Here is a 16,841-nt window from a genome sequence, read left to right as displayed (position 1 = left end):
GTTGAATACTGCTCTCCATACGCCATCATGCATTTCCACAGTACCAACAAATTTACACAAAGGTAAGCCTGAGGCTTAGCAATGAAAAGAGAACATTTTAACTTCTAATCAAAACCTTCAGCCAAAAGTGTTGGTAAGTCATTAAATGATCACTAGTTCACGATTAATATTACCTGCTGTCTGAAATCTCTCTCAGAGGATGTCAGCTCTCTCTTCAAACCTTCCGCCTGTGCTCTGTGATAAAATGTGTTACCATGGTTACTGATATCTGATCAGCCGATATCATAGTAGAAATCATATTCAAGTCCTATCAAGACTCTGGGGCCGTATCCACTTTGGTCATCTTGACAACAATGTGTATCCAATGAAGAAGTCATTAAACATTCTATGCTTCTACAATATTCTAGCTATGTTATCGCACAGTCAGTATAAGTCAAACCAGTGGTAAACTGCTGGTAATAAGCCATGCCTCTGGAATGTAATAAAATACAAATAGCACATAACAAAAAACTTTCATTGGTCAGTCCTTGCTGCAATCATGGCTATTATTGACTGTCCCAGAACAGACAGGAGCATTGGTGACCAAGTCAAGACAAGTGATCTAGACAAGAATGGCCACATACTGAATTATTTAGACAAAACAACCATGTTGTGACTCACTTGTACATCTCGACCTCCTCCTCCATCAGACGAGCACGTTCATCAATGTTCTCCAGTTTGTTAACATTCTGTTTCTTCAGCGCTTCATGCTCACCCAGCTCTCTGTCAGGAAGAAGTATCAAACCTGGCTATACTACAGAAGATTCACCTTAATGTGAAGAACCTCATTCATCTTTATGTATCACACTGAGTGAAAAAGATCCCATTGAAACAATCTGATCAAATGAAGAGACATGCCATACACAAGAGATATTAGGAAAATAGTGTGGGAGTAAAGTAGTAATGCTGTCATAAGAATTTATAGCTTGACACAGCCTTTCATGTTTCATCCCCCTCCCTTTCACAACACGCTTCACCAGGATCCTCCACCTCACCCTGACTCTTCCACCTCACCCTGACTCTTCCACCTCATCTGACTCCTGCACCACACCCCTCACCCTGACTCCTCCACCTCACCCCTCTCTTCCAACTCACCCAACTCCTCCACCACGCCCCTCTCCTCCACAATATGCTTCACCCGGATCCTCCACCTCAACCTGACTCTTCCACCTCACCTGATTCCTCCACTTCACCCCTCTCCTCCACCTCACCTGATTCCTCCACTTCAACCTGACTCTTTCACCTCACCCGGACTCCTCCACCTCATCCTGACTCTTCCACTTCATCCCTCTCCTCCACCTTCACTGACTCCCCTCCTCACCCTAACTCGTCTACCTCACCCTGACTCCTCCACTTCACAATGCTCTCCAACCTTACCCCTGCCCCCTCAACTGACTCAACCCTCTCCTCTACCTCACCTCTCCCCTCAACCCTCTCCTCCATTTCTCTCCTCATCCACCTCACCCCTTTCCTCCACCTCACCCCTTTCCTCCACCACACCCCTCTCCTCCACAATACGCTTCACCCGGATTCTCCACCTCACACTGACTCTTCCACCTCACCCTGACTCTTCCACCTCATCTGACTCCTCCACTTCACCCCTCTCCTCCACCTTCACCCCTCTCCTCCACCTTCACCCCTCTCCTCCACCTCAACCTGACTTTCACCTCCCCCTGACTCCTCCACTTCATCCCTCTCCTCCACCTTCATTGACTCCTCCACCTCACCCTGACTCCTCCACTTCACAATGCTCTCCAACCTTACCCCTCCTCCTCAACTGACTCAACCCTCTTCTCCACCTCACCTCTCCCCTCAACCTCACCCCTCATCCACCTCACCCCTCTCCTCCACCCAACGATGATCCCCCACCTCACCCAGACCCTCAACATACCTCTGGAGCTGGGTCTCCTTCTCCTTGAAGTAGTTGGACAACACATTCAGCTTGGTCTGAGCCTCCAAGCACTGCCGGTCTGCCTTCATCTTGTCTGTCTGCAGAGTCTCCATGTCACGCCGACACTTCTCCAGCTGATCTGAAAACATTCCTCTTTACCATCAGTACCTACTTCTTTCTATAGATACACATTAGATATGTTTAAAACCTTGTCCACAAAGCCTAGTGATGCAATTGTGACAAATCCAGAACTTCAACCTACTTCCTATTAGCTGCAGCACGTACACTTTCAGGATACTATAAGTGCCATAAAGCCTCCTTCATTCTGCTGTCACTGTCAACCTGATAAAGATTACTTAAATGTGCGTCTAGAATTTCATCAGGGGATTTTATCAGAGTGGGAAGGTCAATCGATGATATAAAATAACTGCCTGACTAACACAATATGTGGGTGCTTTAGTTACATATTTCCATCATTGATCTACCGAGTTACAGTTGATTATTGATAAGTGCAACAGTGCTACTGGAGAGGTGATATACATAGTTCACCAACTATATGACATGCCTTTGGGCATAACTGCCCTCATGTTGACACAAAAAATCGTGAACACTAGATGGGCATGTTTTGAAAGAAAGTTTTCATGCCTGAGAGGAAAATGAAAATAGAGATGTCCAAGTAAGAAAGTATATCAGATGAGGAGAGCAAGCAAGAAACCGAAGGTGATGTGATCAATACTTTCATGATGCTTCAGAAGACATAGTGTTGTCAGTACCTTCCACTTCCTTCCTTCCATCCGTCTCTATCTGCAGTCTGTTCTCCAAAGAGTCATGCTCATCTTGTAACGCCCGCAGGGATGCGTTCACCTTACAGAACAAATCACATCAAACATGACTTCTTGTGTGTCATCTCACTTTGGTTCAAGCTACCATCCCACTCAAACAAATGTCATACTTAGTAAACAATCTGTTCCGAAACAGTTCTATTTCATTTACATAGCATCACCTTCCAGCTGGGCTGCTCACAATATACAGAACACAAATTGTATTTCCATGGGAAGATTGTTCCTGAAGTACAAACAATGCACACTTGAAAGAGAAAATAAATGTTCTTCCAACCATTTTCTAAAAATGGAAGTGAAACTTTTACCCATTTACTGAGACCTTCATTTTCAATCCTTAAAGCTCTAAATACAAACATTATGGCCATTTTGTAAATATCTTAAACAACATACAACTGATCAGAGACACTGATCATTATCAGGACATGTATCACTATTTTCATCAGATCAATTCTGAGCAGAGCAGAGAGATGACAAATGTCACCATGGCCCTGATGAACAGGGTTCCACTGTACAAAACAAACTTAGCACTTCGACAGTGATATGTCCGTGTTAAGGTGTGGGAGTCACAATCACCTTAGCCCTGAGATGTGTTTGTACAATGGCACCCTGAACACTGCACCCTGAACATACGGATACTAAACATTGCAACAGCATGGCGGCTTGAACTATCAGTACGGATACTGAACATTGCAATACCATGACGGCTTGAACTATCAGTACGGATACTGAACATTGCAATAGCATGACGGCTTGAACTATCAGTACGGATACTGAACATTGCAACAGTATGACGGCTTGAACTATCAGTACGGACACTGAACATTGCAATAGCATGGCGGCTTGAACTATCAGTACGGATACTGAACATTGCAACAGTATGACGGCTTGAACTATCAGTACGGACACTGAACATTGCAATAGCATGGCGGCTTGAACTATCAGTACGGATACTGAACATTGCAACAGCATGACGGTTTGAACTATCAGTACGGATACTGAACATTGCAATAGCATGACTGCTTGAACTATCAGTACTGATACTGAACATTGCAATAGCATGACGGCTTGAACTATCAGTATGGATACTGAACATTGCAACAGCATGGCGGCTTGAACTATCAGTACGGATACTGAACATTGCAACAGCATGGCGGCTTGAACTATTAGTACAGATACTAAACATTGCAATAGCATGACGGCTTGAACTATCAGTATGGATACTGAACATTGCAACAGCATGGCGGCTTGAACTATCAGTACGGATACTGAACATTGCAATAGCATGATGGCTTTAACTATCAGTACGGATACTGAACATTGCAATAGCATGATGGCTTGAACTATCAGTACGGATACTGAACATTGCAATAGCATGATGGCTTGAACTATCAGTACGGATACTGAACATTGCAATAGCATGACGGCTTGAACTATCAGTACGGATACTAAACATTGCAATAGCATGACGGCTTGAACTATCAGTACGGACACTAAACAAATGGAGCAAGTATTATTTTCAGAAAGTAGAGAACTGCTTACTCTGGAGACATCCATCATCTTCTGTATCTTCTCTTCAACCTGGGTCTGGTCCACTGAAACAGTTTAGTCTGTCTGTGTATACATGGAGTATATACAAATCATATGACTGACTCCTGTACAAGATTCATCATTCAACATATACCACCACACATCATACACAAAAATATGATTGCTACATAGACCAAAGGATTAAAATGAGTGAGTGAGCATGGTTTTACACCGACTGTAGCAATATGCCCACACTATCATGGAGCTGGACACCAAAATTGGGTTTCACATGTAGGAAATCGGGCCCAGATGTTTTTCATGACATGTGAGCGCTTTAATCATAAGGCTACCGTATTGCACCAAAGGATTAAATTCTCATGAAAGTGTAAAATCAGTTGAAAATAATGCAGAAAGGCAATGACTGGATGCATGAAAGGTGTATTGCATAGATAAGGAAGAGACACTGTCTGGCCGTTACCTTCATCATCATCATTGCCCTCCAGAACCTTCAGTTGACGGAAACAGTCCTTCAGAACCTGCAATACACATCCTGGCTGTAGGACATATACTTAGCATTCAACTAAAGCATGTATCTGTGACATGAGACTATGGTCTGAAAAACATGTAGCATGCAAATTCTATAACCAGAAGTGGGACTATTTTTTATCCAAGCGCGCGTTGATGCGAAAACTCAATATCTGTGGAATGATACACATATTAATAGAATTCACAACTCAATAATGACAAAAAACAACTTTCTTCACATGTCACAAATGCTGTACATTACTGGAAGAGTACACATGGATAAATGAGTGAGTGAGTGAGTGAGTGAGATCATCGAGTAACGAGCACACCTTGAACCCCACGAGTAAGACAACATGGTGACAGTTCTACCAAACCTACCTCCATCTCATTGTCCTTGAAAGCAACGGTCTCTTGCATCTGTTTGAATTCTTCCTCATTCTGCCGAAGCCTCTCATTCAGATCCTCCACCCTGCACACAAGAGATGTCATGTCAACAAAGTTCAATTATCTCCACAATAATTAAATGATACAATGAAACAGAAGTGCCTGTACATTTGACTGTTCAAGGTATCCAACCTTGCACCTGAATTGAGTGCTCAAGGGTTGCAACTCTTCGTAACTAATGGCACGCCAGGCGGCTGTGTCACGATAACCTCAGTAAAACTCAAGGAGAAATAGTGAAATTAATTTTGGATTACCAGGTACTATAACATAATGTTCACTGACAGTTTTGTCTAATAACCCCATGTTTGATGGTTTGTGGAAACGAAAACTGAAAATCCCAACACTACAGACACATGGTTTAAATACACAAAGCTTGGTGTATGACGTACTTCTCCTTCCAATCATCAGCCTCGGAGAGCAGCTGTTGTTTCCTTGTCTCAAGCTGTTTCACCTGCTCGGAGATGCTCTTGATCTGTCCCTTCAGAGTGTCTGTGTCTTCAGCCATATCCTTCAGTTCCTTGGATTTCTGAGAGCAATAAAAGACAGACACATATACAATATGTCTGATACATGTTAACAGTCGCAGTCTCAAGTAATTCAAACCTAACACTCTCTGTACAAGCATACTGTGTAAGTCCACTGACAGTTTGTCTATTATGCAATTCTGACGTAAGTTGAAATAAAAAAAGAGTAACAATGATGTACATTTGCAGTAAATCATGACGCAAGTCTGGAGCAGATCTACTGTAGACCTTTTGTTATGATGAGTAAGCATGTAAGCTTGTGCAGATATCTTCCATGAATTTCAAGATAAAGTCTGGAGTAAATGAACTTCAAGTCCAATGTAAGTCTAATGTAAATGTTTTTGCTAGGCTGAATATCTGACAGTCTATTAACATACCTCTGACCTTCTTCTTCTACATCTCCTGGTGCACTTCCCAAGATGCACTTTAGTTATACAAACTATACACAGGAGATCAGGGGGTCAGGGTATTTTGTGTTAAAAAGACAAATCAACCCAATGACACAATATCAAACACACCTATGTATTGTGAATGCATGGGTGCATTCATGGCCTGTGTAGAAAACATGTTGATCCATCTCTGGTGTAAACTGATTTTGTTTGTCCAGTAATACATTACACTTACCTTTTGTAACTGTTCCTCTGATTTCTTGTTCTTTTCTTCTAATTTAGAAATCTGCTTACGCAAGTCCTTAACCTAAATACAATACAAAATTGTGGAACTTACAAGCAATACATAAGCAGTAAATAAGTTACCTATTGCAAGACAAACAACCCACATACACCAGATGTCATCTTCACTCTATATTTGCATGTTTTCAGTTGAGACAATAAAACTCACTTCAGCGAATGTGTCCTCAGTTAAGTCTTTGATACATCAATTTTTTTATGAAAAAGCATGAAAATAATTAGGAACCTTTGTTTCACAATAATAACGACATTTTAATCCCTTTTCATAAACTTTTACCTGATACTCTTTTACCCTATTTCTCCTTCATGACCTTGAAATATGATCTTGAAGTTGAAACAAGTATTTGATTGATTGATGAGAAGCAATGACAAACAGGGACAAGTGACAGATAATCAAGTTGCTGACCACATCCAGCATAGACTGATGAGGGGGTGTTATATCCCAGAATCCCCACAAAGGTCATGTTACAGCCTACAGCCTCTCACCTGCTTGTCCTTGGACTGAGTGTCTCCCTTGGTAGTGGACACCTGACTTGTGAGGTCGTCCACCTGCTCCTCCAGCCTCATCACCTGGGTCTTCAGAGCCTCATTGTGAAGCTGGAACATCAGGAAACACTGCCAACATCCTCTGACATGCTACATTACAAATGTATCTATCTAAGTCACTTACTTCCAGTGGAATTCCAGATGGACAATTTATTGAGTGAGCTTAGTTTTGAGACACACTCTGCAATATTCCAACTATATGGCAGTATTCTGTAAATATCCCTCAAACAATCCAGTGATCAACAGCATGAACACAGAACTACATATATTCGAACCAATGACAATCAGTCTGTCAGTCGCCTCTTATGACAGGCATGGGTCACAGAAGATCAATTCCAACCCGGGTCTTCAAGGGTCAGATGGACAATTTAACTAACCTCCTCTAAGAATCAAGAAAAGTCATACACTGTTCATGTACAAGAGAGATGACAACATGAGTTGTCAGATACCATATAGCATTCAATATGTCCATTTCAGACGTCTGTTTCATATCAGTTGTCTAAACAGGCTTTTACACCAATAGGTCTGGAAAAAATGGAGGTCCAGATGATAACTCTACACACATTAGTTTCAGTACCACTGCTCCATGCAGTGTGGCATTCCTTACCTTGACATTTTGCAGTTCGGTCTGCACACCTCCTGAAGTTGTCTCATGAGACATCAGTTGCTCTTCAATGTGTTTTTTCTGAAATATAATTCCAAGCCATTAACATAACACTACGTACTTAAACATTCACTGAGAATCTTCTCTCTCACTGACACTCTTCCCTGTTTCCAATGTATGCTTGAACTTCCACTCATTCAAATATCAGGCAAGATCTACTCATTCACCCTAGCACTGGGTGACCTGCAGACACTCCAACATTAGGCAACATTAACGCACCCTTGCATCGCTCGTCACCTAGCACTGGGTAAGGTGTGACTTCTACTCCTTCGTTTCCTACACCAAGCAAGATCCACCACCTCATACAACCATCACCCCTCACCTCCCTCTGTATGAGCTGTAGCTGGTCCTCTAAGTTCTCCTTCTCTTTGGTAGCAATGAACAGCTTTTCCTCAATTTCACGCACAACAACTGGAAAGCCACAAAAATCACATCTGAGGCCACAATAACAACAACTAAGTCAAGCATACACTGAAGGATCAGGTTATTCTCTTTGACGTCCTGTAGTCCATTTCCAATTCATTAATGATATTTTGGTTTGTCTGTTGTACAAAACCTCTTCTCTAAATCCCAGTAAACGAGTCTGAATCTCTACTGTATGATCCAATATTCAATAATGTGAAGCATAGTCCATATCTTCTTGGTATGACTGCTGTATGAACCCCATTAAATCTTTTTCAACAAGTATAGACTGATGGGGATCAAACCCAAATCGACATCCCCTAAATGATTTAAATTCACAGTGAACTTACCAAGTGGGTCCTTCCTTGTCACTTTCTTGCCTCCCTGAAAGAATTTATTTTACAAATTTAAAAAGATTTCCAACTAAGGTTTAAGCACATACTTTCAGTACCTCAGCAAAATACAAAATACTTTAAGCCCCAACTAAACTATAAAAAGAGTGCACACTTGGTATATTGTCCATTAAGAGGACTGACTGATGATGTTCTTTGAGTGCTGATGGAAGGCACTTAGCATTTGATATGAATGGCTTCAGTATGTTTGCATTTGGTGAAGTCCATTTGCTTGTTGACCAGAATGGTGATGTAAGTCAAAAGACTTCCCCCAAATTAGAGCAAAGATAATACATTCAATCAGATTCATAAACACCTCCGCCTTGTTAAACCATCCCCTCTTAACTTTTACATCTCTGGCTTCTCTGACTTCACCAATTCCCTACCCACTGGCTTTTTCATCATGCCCTCCCTCTTGTGTACCTTGTTATCTTGTTTTCTTTGTTACATTTAGTATATATACTTTGCCACCACTGTATGTTACATTCCTGCTTGACAATATTACAAAAATTTCTATTTGAAATGTTGCACTCTAGTAATAAAGAAGTTGTTATCCATAAAGCTTGTCCATTTTGACTGATGAAGGATATTTGCATATAAACATGGATTATCCCAACCACTATACTTACCCCGCAGACACAGCCACACAATGTGATGGTTACAAGGGATATCATCGTTGCTATGGTAACCAGAACACAGAATGTCGGTGACAGTCCAAGAGGTTCCTGTTCCAGGAGGGACTGCAATGATGGAGGCAACTGGAACAGAACAGTTTCCCATGTCTCACTACACTTTAGTCGCAACCTGGATGCTACATGGATGAAGCAGATAATATCTGTCTGTGAGTCAATATGGTTTAACGCTGCTTTCAATAGTATTCCAGTCATGTCATGGTGTATTGGCTTCATCTTGAATATAATCAGAAGCCTCATTCTGAGATTGTGGGTTGGAATTAATGAAGGGACTTAACTCTAAGAGTACTAGGATTAGTACTCTACTGATAAAGTTTCACCCCAAAAATAATATCTATTACATCTGACCACTTTCTAAAATTGCAGTCGGTGTAGACAAAGACATTTTGGTCCCCCTGTTATTGATACTGTCAGAAAATTGCTAAAGAAGCATAAAACCATTTTCATACACTCTAAATGGTACTGTCTATTTGCAGCTTTCAGCCATGATATATGAAACACTGTTGCTTATATTGTTTGCTGAGGTTGGGAAAATACAGTATTAGTGAAGTTGGTTTCATGACATCAGCTTTGTGAGGAAAACACTGAAAGTCCATGAAGTCACCAAGAAATCATCTAGCCCGGGCCTTGCAACAACTGTTTAAGTTCCAGGCTAAATAACAACCTTGATGAAGTGAACCTCATTTGTCCCTAAAGAAAAATGTTGTTATGTTTCAGTCCACCCATGAAACTGTCCTACCTTTACAATAATGGCCTTCATGCTGGTCTCCAGACTTGCCATCAGACCTCCTCCTTCTCCAGCTACCATCTCCTCCTCCAAGTGGTCCTCGTTGAACTGTCGGCTGTTGTGAGATCCTGTCTGGTAGGGATCTTCTATTGGGGGTGCTTTAATCTGAGCATCAGCTGCACCTCCTTGCTCTTCATCAGTTGGCAACTTTCTAGCTTCAGAAAGTGGTGGAGGAATTTCACCAAAATCTGATGGAGGAGTACTAATGTCATAGGCCAAAGTTGGTACAGGGATTTCAGTAGCTTGAGATGGTTCAACTGGTGGTTTGACTTCTTCTGGTCTACCATGACCTTGATTTTGAGGGGGATGACCTTGACCCACAGATAGAGGTTTGCGTGACAAAAAGTCATCACCATGATATATCTGATCAGCAGTAGGTTCAATGTGGAGGGCAGGCTCCTCAGTATTCTGGGTATTATTAAGTAATATATCAGGTTTTTCAGGGTCAACCACAGTAGTCTTTTCTTCTTCCTTTTCTTCTTCCTGTCCTAATTCGTTAACGTCTTCCTTTTTTTCCTGCTCTTGCTTTGGTTCCTGCTCTTGCTTTGGTTCTTCATCTTGCGTGTAGGTGAAATTGGGTGGTTCATCAGCAAATGGCAAGTCAGTGAGATCTGCTTTGTACTGAGACTCTGAAGCTGAAACCTCAGCCACTGATTCAGATGATGTTTCTTGATCCTGAGGTGTTGTCAGTCCAAAATCTCCTTCCATGTCATCATACAAAGGAATTGTAGTCCCATCGATCACTGTTTGTCTGACATTCTGTTCCTCTGTCCCAGTAGCTGTCTGATCCTCCACCTGAGTCGCCTTGATGTCCAGACTAGGAGTTGGGAGGGGGTCTGTCGTCATCACCCTCTCCTCCATACTGGGGGATAGGTCAGACTGACTGGGTGGAGAGATGTCTCCGGGGGTGAAGGCAATGTCAACTGGTTCCTGCGTCTGTCCTTTTTGTGATGTCGTAGCATCAAAACCATGCTGTTCTTCACTTTCCTTTTGTTTGTCATCTGTTGTGTCAGTCTTCACGATCCCTTCTACAGATCCAACATCTTCACTGCCAGTTTGAAGTTTTGCCAATTCTGGCTTGGAATCAATGATGTCTGCATCAGGAATGTCAGTGGGCTTACCAGTGAAGTCCTGGAGTGGAGGCTGATCTGTGGCAGGAGGCTGACTGACAACAGCTGGCATGTCTGTGACAGTGTCAGATGGTGGAGGTGTCTGTTTGTGAACATCATTGCTTTGATGGTGATGAGGTTCTGTTTGATGTTGCTGATGGTGGTGATGATCTGTTTGTTGAGGTTGATTTTGATCCTGATACTGTTGATGAAGGTGATGAGCATCCTGGTGTGGATCCCCATGTTGTTGTTGATGTTCCTGTTGCTGCTGTTGTTGATCTACATGCTGATGCTGCTGTAGGTTACCTTGTTGCTGAGGTGAAATAAATTGGTTAGGATCCAAACCCTTTGCCAAAACAACATCAAGTTTGTGTCCAGTAGGAGGCTGCTGGAAATGCTGTTGATCTTGCTGCTGTTGTTGGCTACCACTTTCTTGTGATTGCTGTGGTGGTTGTGCATGTTGCTGTGGTGGCTGCCCTTGGTGGGGAGGCTGCACATGCTTTGGTGAAGGTTGTTCCTTCTGTTCCTGATGTTGCTGAGGCTGTTCCTGTTGTTGTTGAAGCTGTTCCTGCTGTTGTTGATGCTGTTCCTGCTGCTGTGGAGGCTGTTCCTGTTGTTGGGTTGGCTGATCCTGTGGCTTTGGGGGCTGTTCCTGCTGTTGTTGAGGCTGATCCTGCTGCTGTTGAGGCTGTTCCTGTTGTTGTTGTTGAGGCTGTTCCTGTTGCTGTTGAGGCTGATCCTGTGGCTTTGGAGGCTGTTCCTGTTGTTGTTGAGGCTGTTCCTGTGGCTTTGGAGGTTGTTCCTGCTGTTGCTGTGGATTATCTGTCAAATTTTCCTTTGCTTGTTCCTGGGTTTCAGGAATTTGCACCTCCACTTCCTTTTCTGACTTGTCATTTAGGTCTACCACAATCTCCTGATTCCCTTGATCAGTCCGAGCAGGTATCTCTGTCTGAGTCCCAGCATCCTCCTTGGGCTGAGTTTCCTCCCCTCTACTAGCTTTACTCTCAACAACCTCTGGAGCTGCAAAAGGGAGGTCACCTGTCAATCATAGGCATTACCTCCTAGCGGCTAAATCAATTTGGAGATTTTATAAGGTGCATCTGATAAAAATCATTATTGTAACTGAAAATATCAAAGCAGCAAAACTTTGAACTTTTTATGAAAGCTAAAAACATTTTAAAATTTATTTTTTATCGGATACTATGCTTTCATGTTAATTATGTGACTGTCAACAATTTGGTGCCTTGTTTATTCATCCTTTTGCAAATATTGGAAAAAGTATTTACGTAGGTCTCTTAAACTTCAAAGTAATGGTACTTGCCTGTATATATCACAATTTTCAACCTATCAACAGTATTGTGATCATATTAATGATTACTTGATCTTTCTTCCATTAGCAATCTTAACATGACAAACATCTACTTTGCCTAAATCTGACAGCGGAAAATCACAAGGGACAAAATACACCAAATCCTATGTACTATATCTTATAGTTGAGCAGAATTGACAAGACATATGAAAATATACTGTATATGAGTTCCTTACCCACAGATAATATCCATTATTTGTACATTTTAGAATAAAAATACAGCTTCGTATACCTCCACAGTCATCTTACAAATTCAAATCAAAACAGTTTAGTGCAGAACATTTATGCGATACACATAATAGTGCAAAATGATAAGTAATGGAAGTTTCAATACATATACTGATGTTAATTATGGACATATATTGAACATGCACAGACAAGTGTTAGCCTTCTTTGTGATATACTGTTATTGCCAGACACATTTGTATTGTTATATATTTGGATAACCTTAACATGAACATAAAAGAGTAGGACAGCTTAGGTCAAGGTTTGTTATCTGGTATGAGGTCAGGGAAGGACGACAAGTTTGGACTGAGGACAATGTCAAGTATGGGTCAAGGTGAAAGTGAAGGTTAATATTAAGGTCATGGTTCATGTTCGGAATTGGGAATAGGGTTATCTGGATACAGTCAGTGGGCTGTCATAATTAGCCTCCAAATAGAATAGAATAGAGAGTAAAAGTGTTAGATTTCATTCTGATTGGAACACAAATCCAATCTCATCACAGTCAGCTTAATGTTGGAGTAAAGTCCTGAGTGATGCAGGTCTCAGACCATTAATATTGGCTGAAACCCACAAACATGAATGTGCTGAAAACAGGGATTCAAACCAATCATACATTTTGGTCTCACCTAAGGGACATAAGGCCACGATACTCCTGAATTCCTGGTGAACAGGCCACTTTGTGATCATGTAACTGATACCATTGTTAAAGTGAACATCACTAAGCAAGCTGGTTTATCTTTGGCTAGTTGGCATCATACATAATGCAGTATGGAATATATCTGAATACACCATGCAGACAATGTCAGTATAGGAGTGTTTATTTTCTACTGCTGGAAACAACATAGCCACAGCAAGAATGTCGTTGACTGAGACTGGCAGGACTTAACGAAAAACAAAATGGCCATTTTTCATTTCTCTTTTACGGAAAGGTGTCAACAAGTCCCTTGGGATTTGTTCTGGAGGTATTTCCAAAAGTTAATGAGTCAGCCTACCATAGCAGTCTGCATACAACTTTTTACATGATACCTATTATTTGGTTCAGCCTAAATGAACATGTCAAATTTAGATTGATCAGAAAAGGAAGACCCCTGGTCAAACCAGGAAGACTTCTTGTCTAACCATAAAGACTGCAGCATATCATGAGGACTTGAGAGTATACATGCATTCCATTACACTCAAGAATCTTCAGAGATGCAGCACACCTCTGCAAAGCTACACAGCAAATGTAAGAACAAGATGCGTTTTGTAAAGGATTACTGGAACAAGTTCTGGTTAGAGAAAGGGTGCACAAAAGAAAGAAAGTGCAGTGCTAATCTTCTGTTAAAAGAGATTGCAGTCAAGGTCACAGACTTTAAGAAAACACCTTCACTGCCACAGTTACTACTATCCAGCAAAATGTAATGAAATGCAAAGGCTTCTCTGTTGACACGTCACATATCTAATCCTTCCACATTCCCTCACTGTTTCACAGCATTGACTAAGATTAAGATCAAACTTTATGCAAACAAACCAGATAATTCTCAACATATGCCTGCAACACATACAAACATTTCTGCATATAAAGATTTTAGATGAACCATGCAGTGACAAGATGAAGTAGAGAACAAGACGTTCTCAGTAATTGCCAACAACATTAGGATACAACAGCCCCTCTAAAGTGGCATAACCCAGGATTTGTAGCTAAATTGAGGAAATAGAGGTGCACACAAGCAAAACTGATAAATGCTATCTGATGTTAGAACAATCTGCCAATCTACTTCACAAAGAGACTTTTCTGCTTTAATAAACAATAAACTACAGGCATAATGTTGAAAACCATCCCATTTTTTCAAAGTTTCCGGTGTTTCCAGTCAGTGACCTTGAACAATGAGCAATGCAACATCATTAATGAGAATTAGGGATTCATTACAAACAGAATTACAATCAGGCACACAGTACTATAGCCAACCTCGGACTTCATCTAAACTGTCATGAATGTCAAAAAAGTTCTTATCAAGGTCTTCCAACCCAAGCAAGAAGTCTTCATCCTCTCGCACTGAAACTAACAGGTTAACATGACATCTGAATAAAGTCATAACCAAAAACATAAGTCCATGCGACTTCATTTTACAGAATATGACAAGGTCAAGAACAGCAGCAATCTTGTGAATTTGAGATAGTGGGGTCACATGCTCTTTCATCCAGGATAATGTACCGTAAATTGTGTAAATAATATGAAAATCATGATGAGTGTCTCTTGTCCACAGTATGACATTTGTATTCTTGCCACAGGTTCACTGCATATATACTGAACAGCAACAGAAGCACAACTCAGGCTTGTCAAGTTTTTAAACAGAAAACATAAACATGAACACATACTTTTATGACATTTCATTTTTTGGAATCTTGCGTTTCATTTGCGGTTCAGTATATAAGACAATAGAAGGAGCTGCATTTTATTGTTCATGATCCTGAATGACTGAGTCTGGTGGACTATCTTGAAGTGTTCGAGAAATAATATAGAGTGACACAAAAATCAAGATTTGTCTTCCTTGTTGCTTTCAAAATATGTCGTGCAAAATCATACTGATTCAGAAACAAGAAAATCAGTGGCATATTTATTGACTCAAACAATCAACAAACCTTCAGGTTTTTCTGTGTCATCATCTACATCCTCCTTATCAAACTCTGTGTCATCTTCATCATCTTCGTATGTATTACCATCTTTAATTGGTTGCTTTTCTTCAGCGTTTTGTATAGAGGCTTCTGTTTGGCGATCACTTTCAGGCTGTTTCTCATCGTCATCATCTTCAAGTTCTGTTTCATCTATCTCGGTTTCATCTTTGAGCAGCTCTTCTGTCTGAAAGCCCAAATGTCAGGTTCTTAGAAGAAATATTAACACCTATTAAGTTATACATGTACAACGCAGTCAGCCTCGCAATTTCCAATAACCATTATCACTATTTCAATTCAAAATTCAAGTGAATGAGTTTAGTTTTACACCGCACTCGGAAATATTCCAGCTATATGGCAGCAGTCTGTCAATAATCGAGTCTGGACAAGATAATCCAGTGATCAACAACATGAGCATCGATCTGCGCAATTGGTAACCGATGACATGTGTCAACCAAGTCAGTAAGCCTGACCACCCAATCCCATTAATCACCTCTTATGACAAGCATAGATGCCTTTTATGGCAAGCATGAGCTGTACCTTCAGGGGTCTCAAAATTCGAATACCTACTTAAATTATTTCCATACAGCCAGAACATAATTTTGACTCCAACTCAAGTAGTTTCGAGGGATGGGTTTTATTACAACACTGACACAATGGGCACTGGACATTTTCTGGAGTAGAAAATGTATATATGTTCCCCAAGGACAATCTCTATGAAAAAAAACTGATGTTTTGACTTGTATGAAGAATCAAATCGAATATGATTGAATCAAGCATCCAATATCAAAAATTGAACTGAATTGAGGTCTGGGTGAATTGTGGTAGCCCCGCTACTCAGTAGTCAGAAAGTGAGCATTGTCTCATTGTAACAACAGTAACAGCCAACCATCACACTGATAGTCACGCATAATGGCAACCTGGGAGAGACAGTGAGGAAGTAAAAATTGTAAACGATAGTGTCAGATCCTGCAGACAAACAGTGAACACTAAGGAGTGGGATAAGATCTGTTACAAATGGCCAACTCAATCTTTTACAAAACCAGCTGTATCACAGCAGTCTGCAGAATATAGTGAACACTCGACTATCAAGTGACAGAGATCATGAGGATCAGTCAGTCCAATTTGGGTCAAATGCTCATAATATTTTTAAGAGACAGAAAATTATGATCAAATAGATGCACTGTCTGAAATAGACTTGCCAGTGTTACTTGTGCTTCATTCTTGTCTCATGATATTTCAGAGTAATATATTGAAATATGACAGACTGCAACGATAAACAACAACATGGAGTAAAGGCTACAGACCTGTGTGGTTTGTCCTTGCTGAGAGTCCCCTGATAAAGCTGAAACACACATGAGGAGACATGGTTTTAGTGAAATGCATCAATGTTACCTCAAAACTGATGTTATTGGCTTTAGAACCTGATCTTAAGATATTTCAGTTTCCAATGTCTTTGTAGTCAAAAAGCTTCCTGTTCAAAATCGTTGGGAAAGTGCTCCTCATAAAATTGGCTTCAGAT

The 16,841-nt window shown here is 40.9% G+C and overlaps 1 protein-coding gene across 2 annotated transcripts in view; it reads right to left on the bottom strand.

Annotated features, from left to right (window-relative positions):
• Positions 1-16,841, bottom strand: part of LOC137293828 (transport and Golgi organization protein 1 homolog) — a 33,399-nt gene that overhangs the window by 7,416 nt on the left and 9,142 nt on the right. The window contains exons 5-22 of one of the 2 annotated variants that reach the window (XM_067824591.1): positions 16,627-16,664; positions 15,290-15,506; positions 14,616-14,708; positions 9,917-12,093; positions 9,115-9,243; positions 8,444-8,477; positions 8,014-8,102; positions 7,635-7,712; positions 6,968-7,078; positions 6,417-6,488; positions 5,658-5,794; positions 5,203-5,293; positions 4,778-4,835; positions 4,312-4,364; positions 2,704-2,794; positions 1,931-2,069; positions 661-762; positions 174-234 (exon numbers count right to left, since the gene is read on the bottom strand). In XM_067824591.1, the coding sequence (XP_067680692.1) occupies positions 174-234; positions 661-762; positions 1,931-2,069; positions 2,704-2,794; positions 4,312-4,364; positions 4,778-4,835; positions 5,203-5,293; positions 5,658-5,794; positions 6,417-6,488; positions 6,968-7,078; positions 7,635-7,712; positions 8,014-8,102; positions 8,444-8,477; positions 9,115-9,243; positions 9,917-12,093; positions 14,616-14,708; positions 15,290-15,506; positions 16,627-16,664 (3,770 nt within the window). The remainder of the gene's footprint in view (positions 1-173; positions 235-660; positions 763-1,930; positions 2,070-2,703; positions 2,795-4,311; positions 4,365-4,777; positions 4,836-5,202; positions 5,294-5,657; positions 5,795-6,416; positions 6,489-6,967; positions 7,079-7,634; positions 7,713-8,013; positions 8,103-8,443; positions 8,478-9,114; positions 9,244-9,916; positions 12,094-14,615; positions 14,709-15,289; positions 15,507-16,626; positions 16,665-16,841) is intronic. The other variant, XM_067824592.1, reaches the window with a different exon arrangement.

This window comes from Haliotis asinina, chromosome 8, assembly GCF_037392515.1.
Source record: "Haliotis asinina isolate JCU_RB_2024 chromosome 8, JCU_Hal_asi_v2, whole genome shotgun sequence".
Lineage (NCBI taxonomy): Eukaryota > Metazoa > Mollusca > Gastropoda > Lepetellida > Haliotidae > Haliotis > Haliotis asinina.
This window is presented reverse-complemented; position numbering and strand designations above follow the sequence as displayed.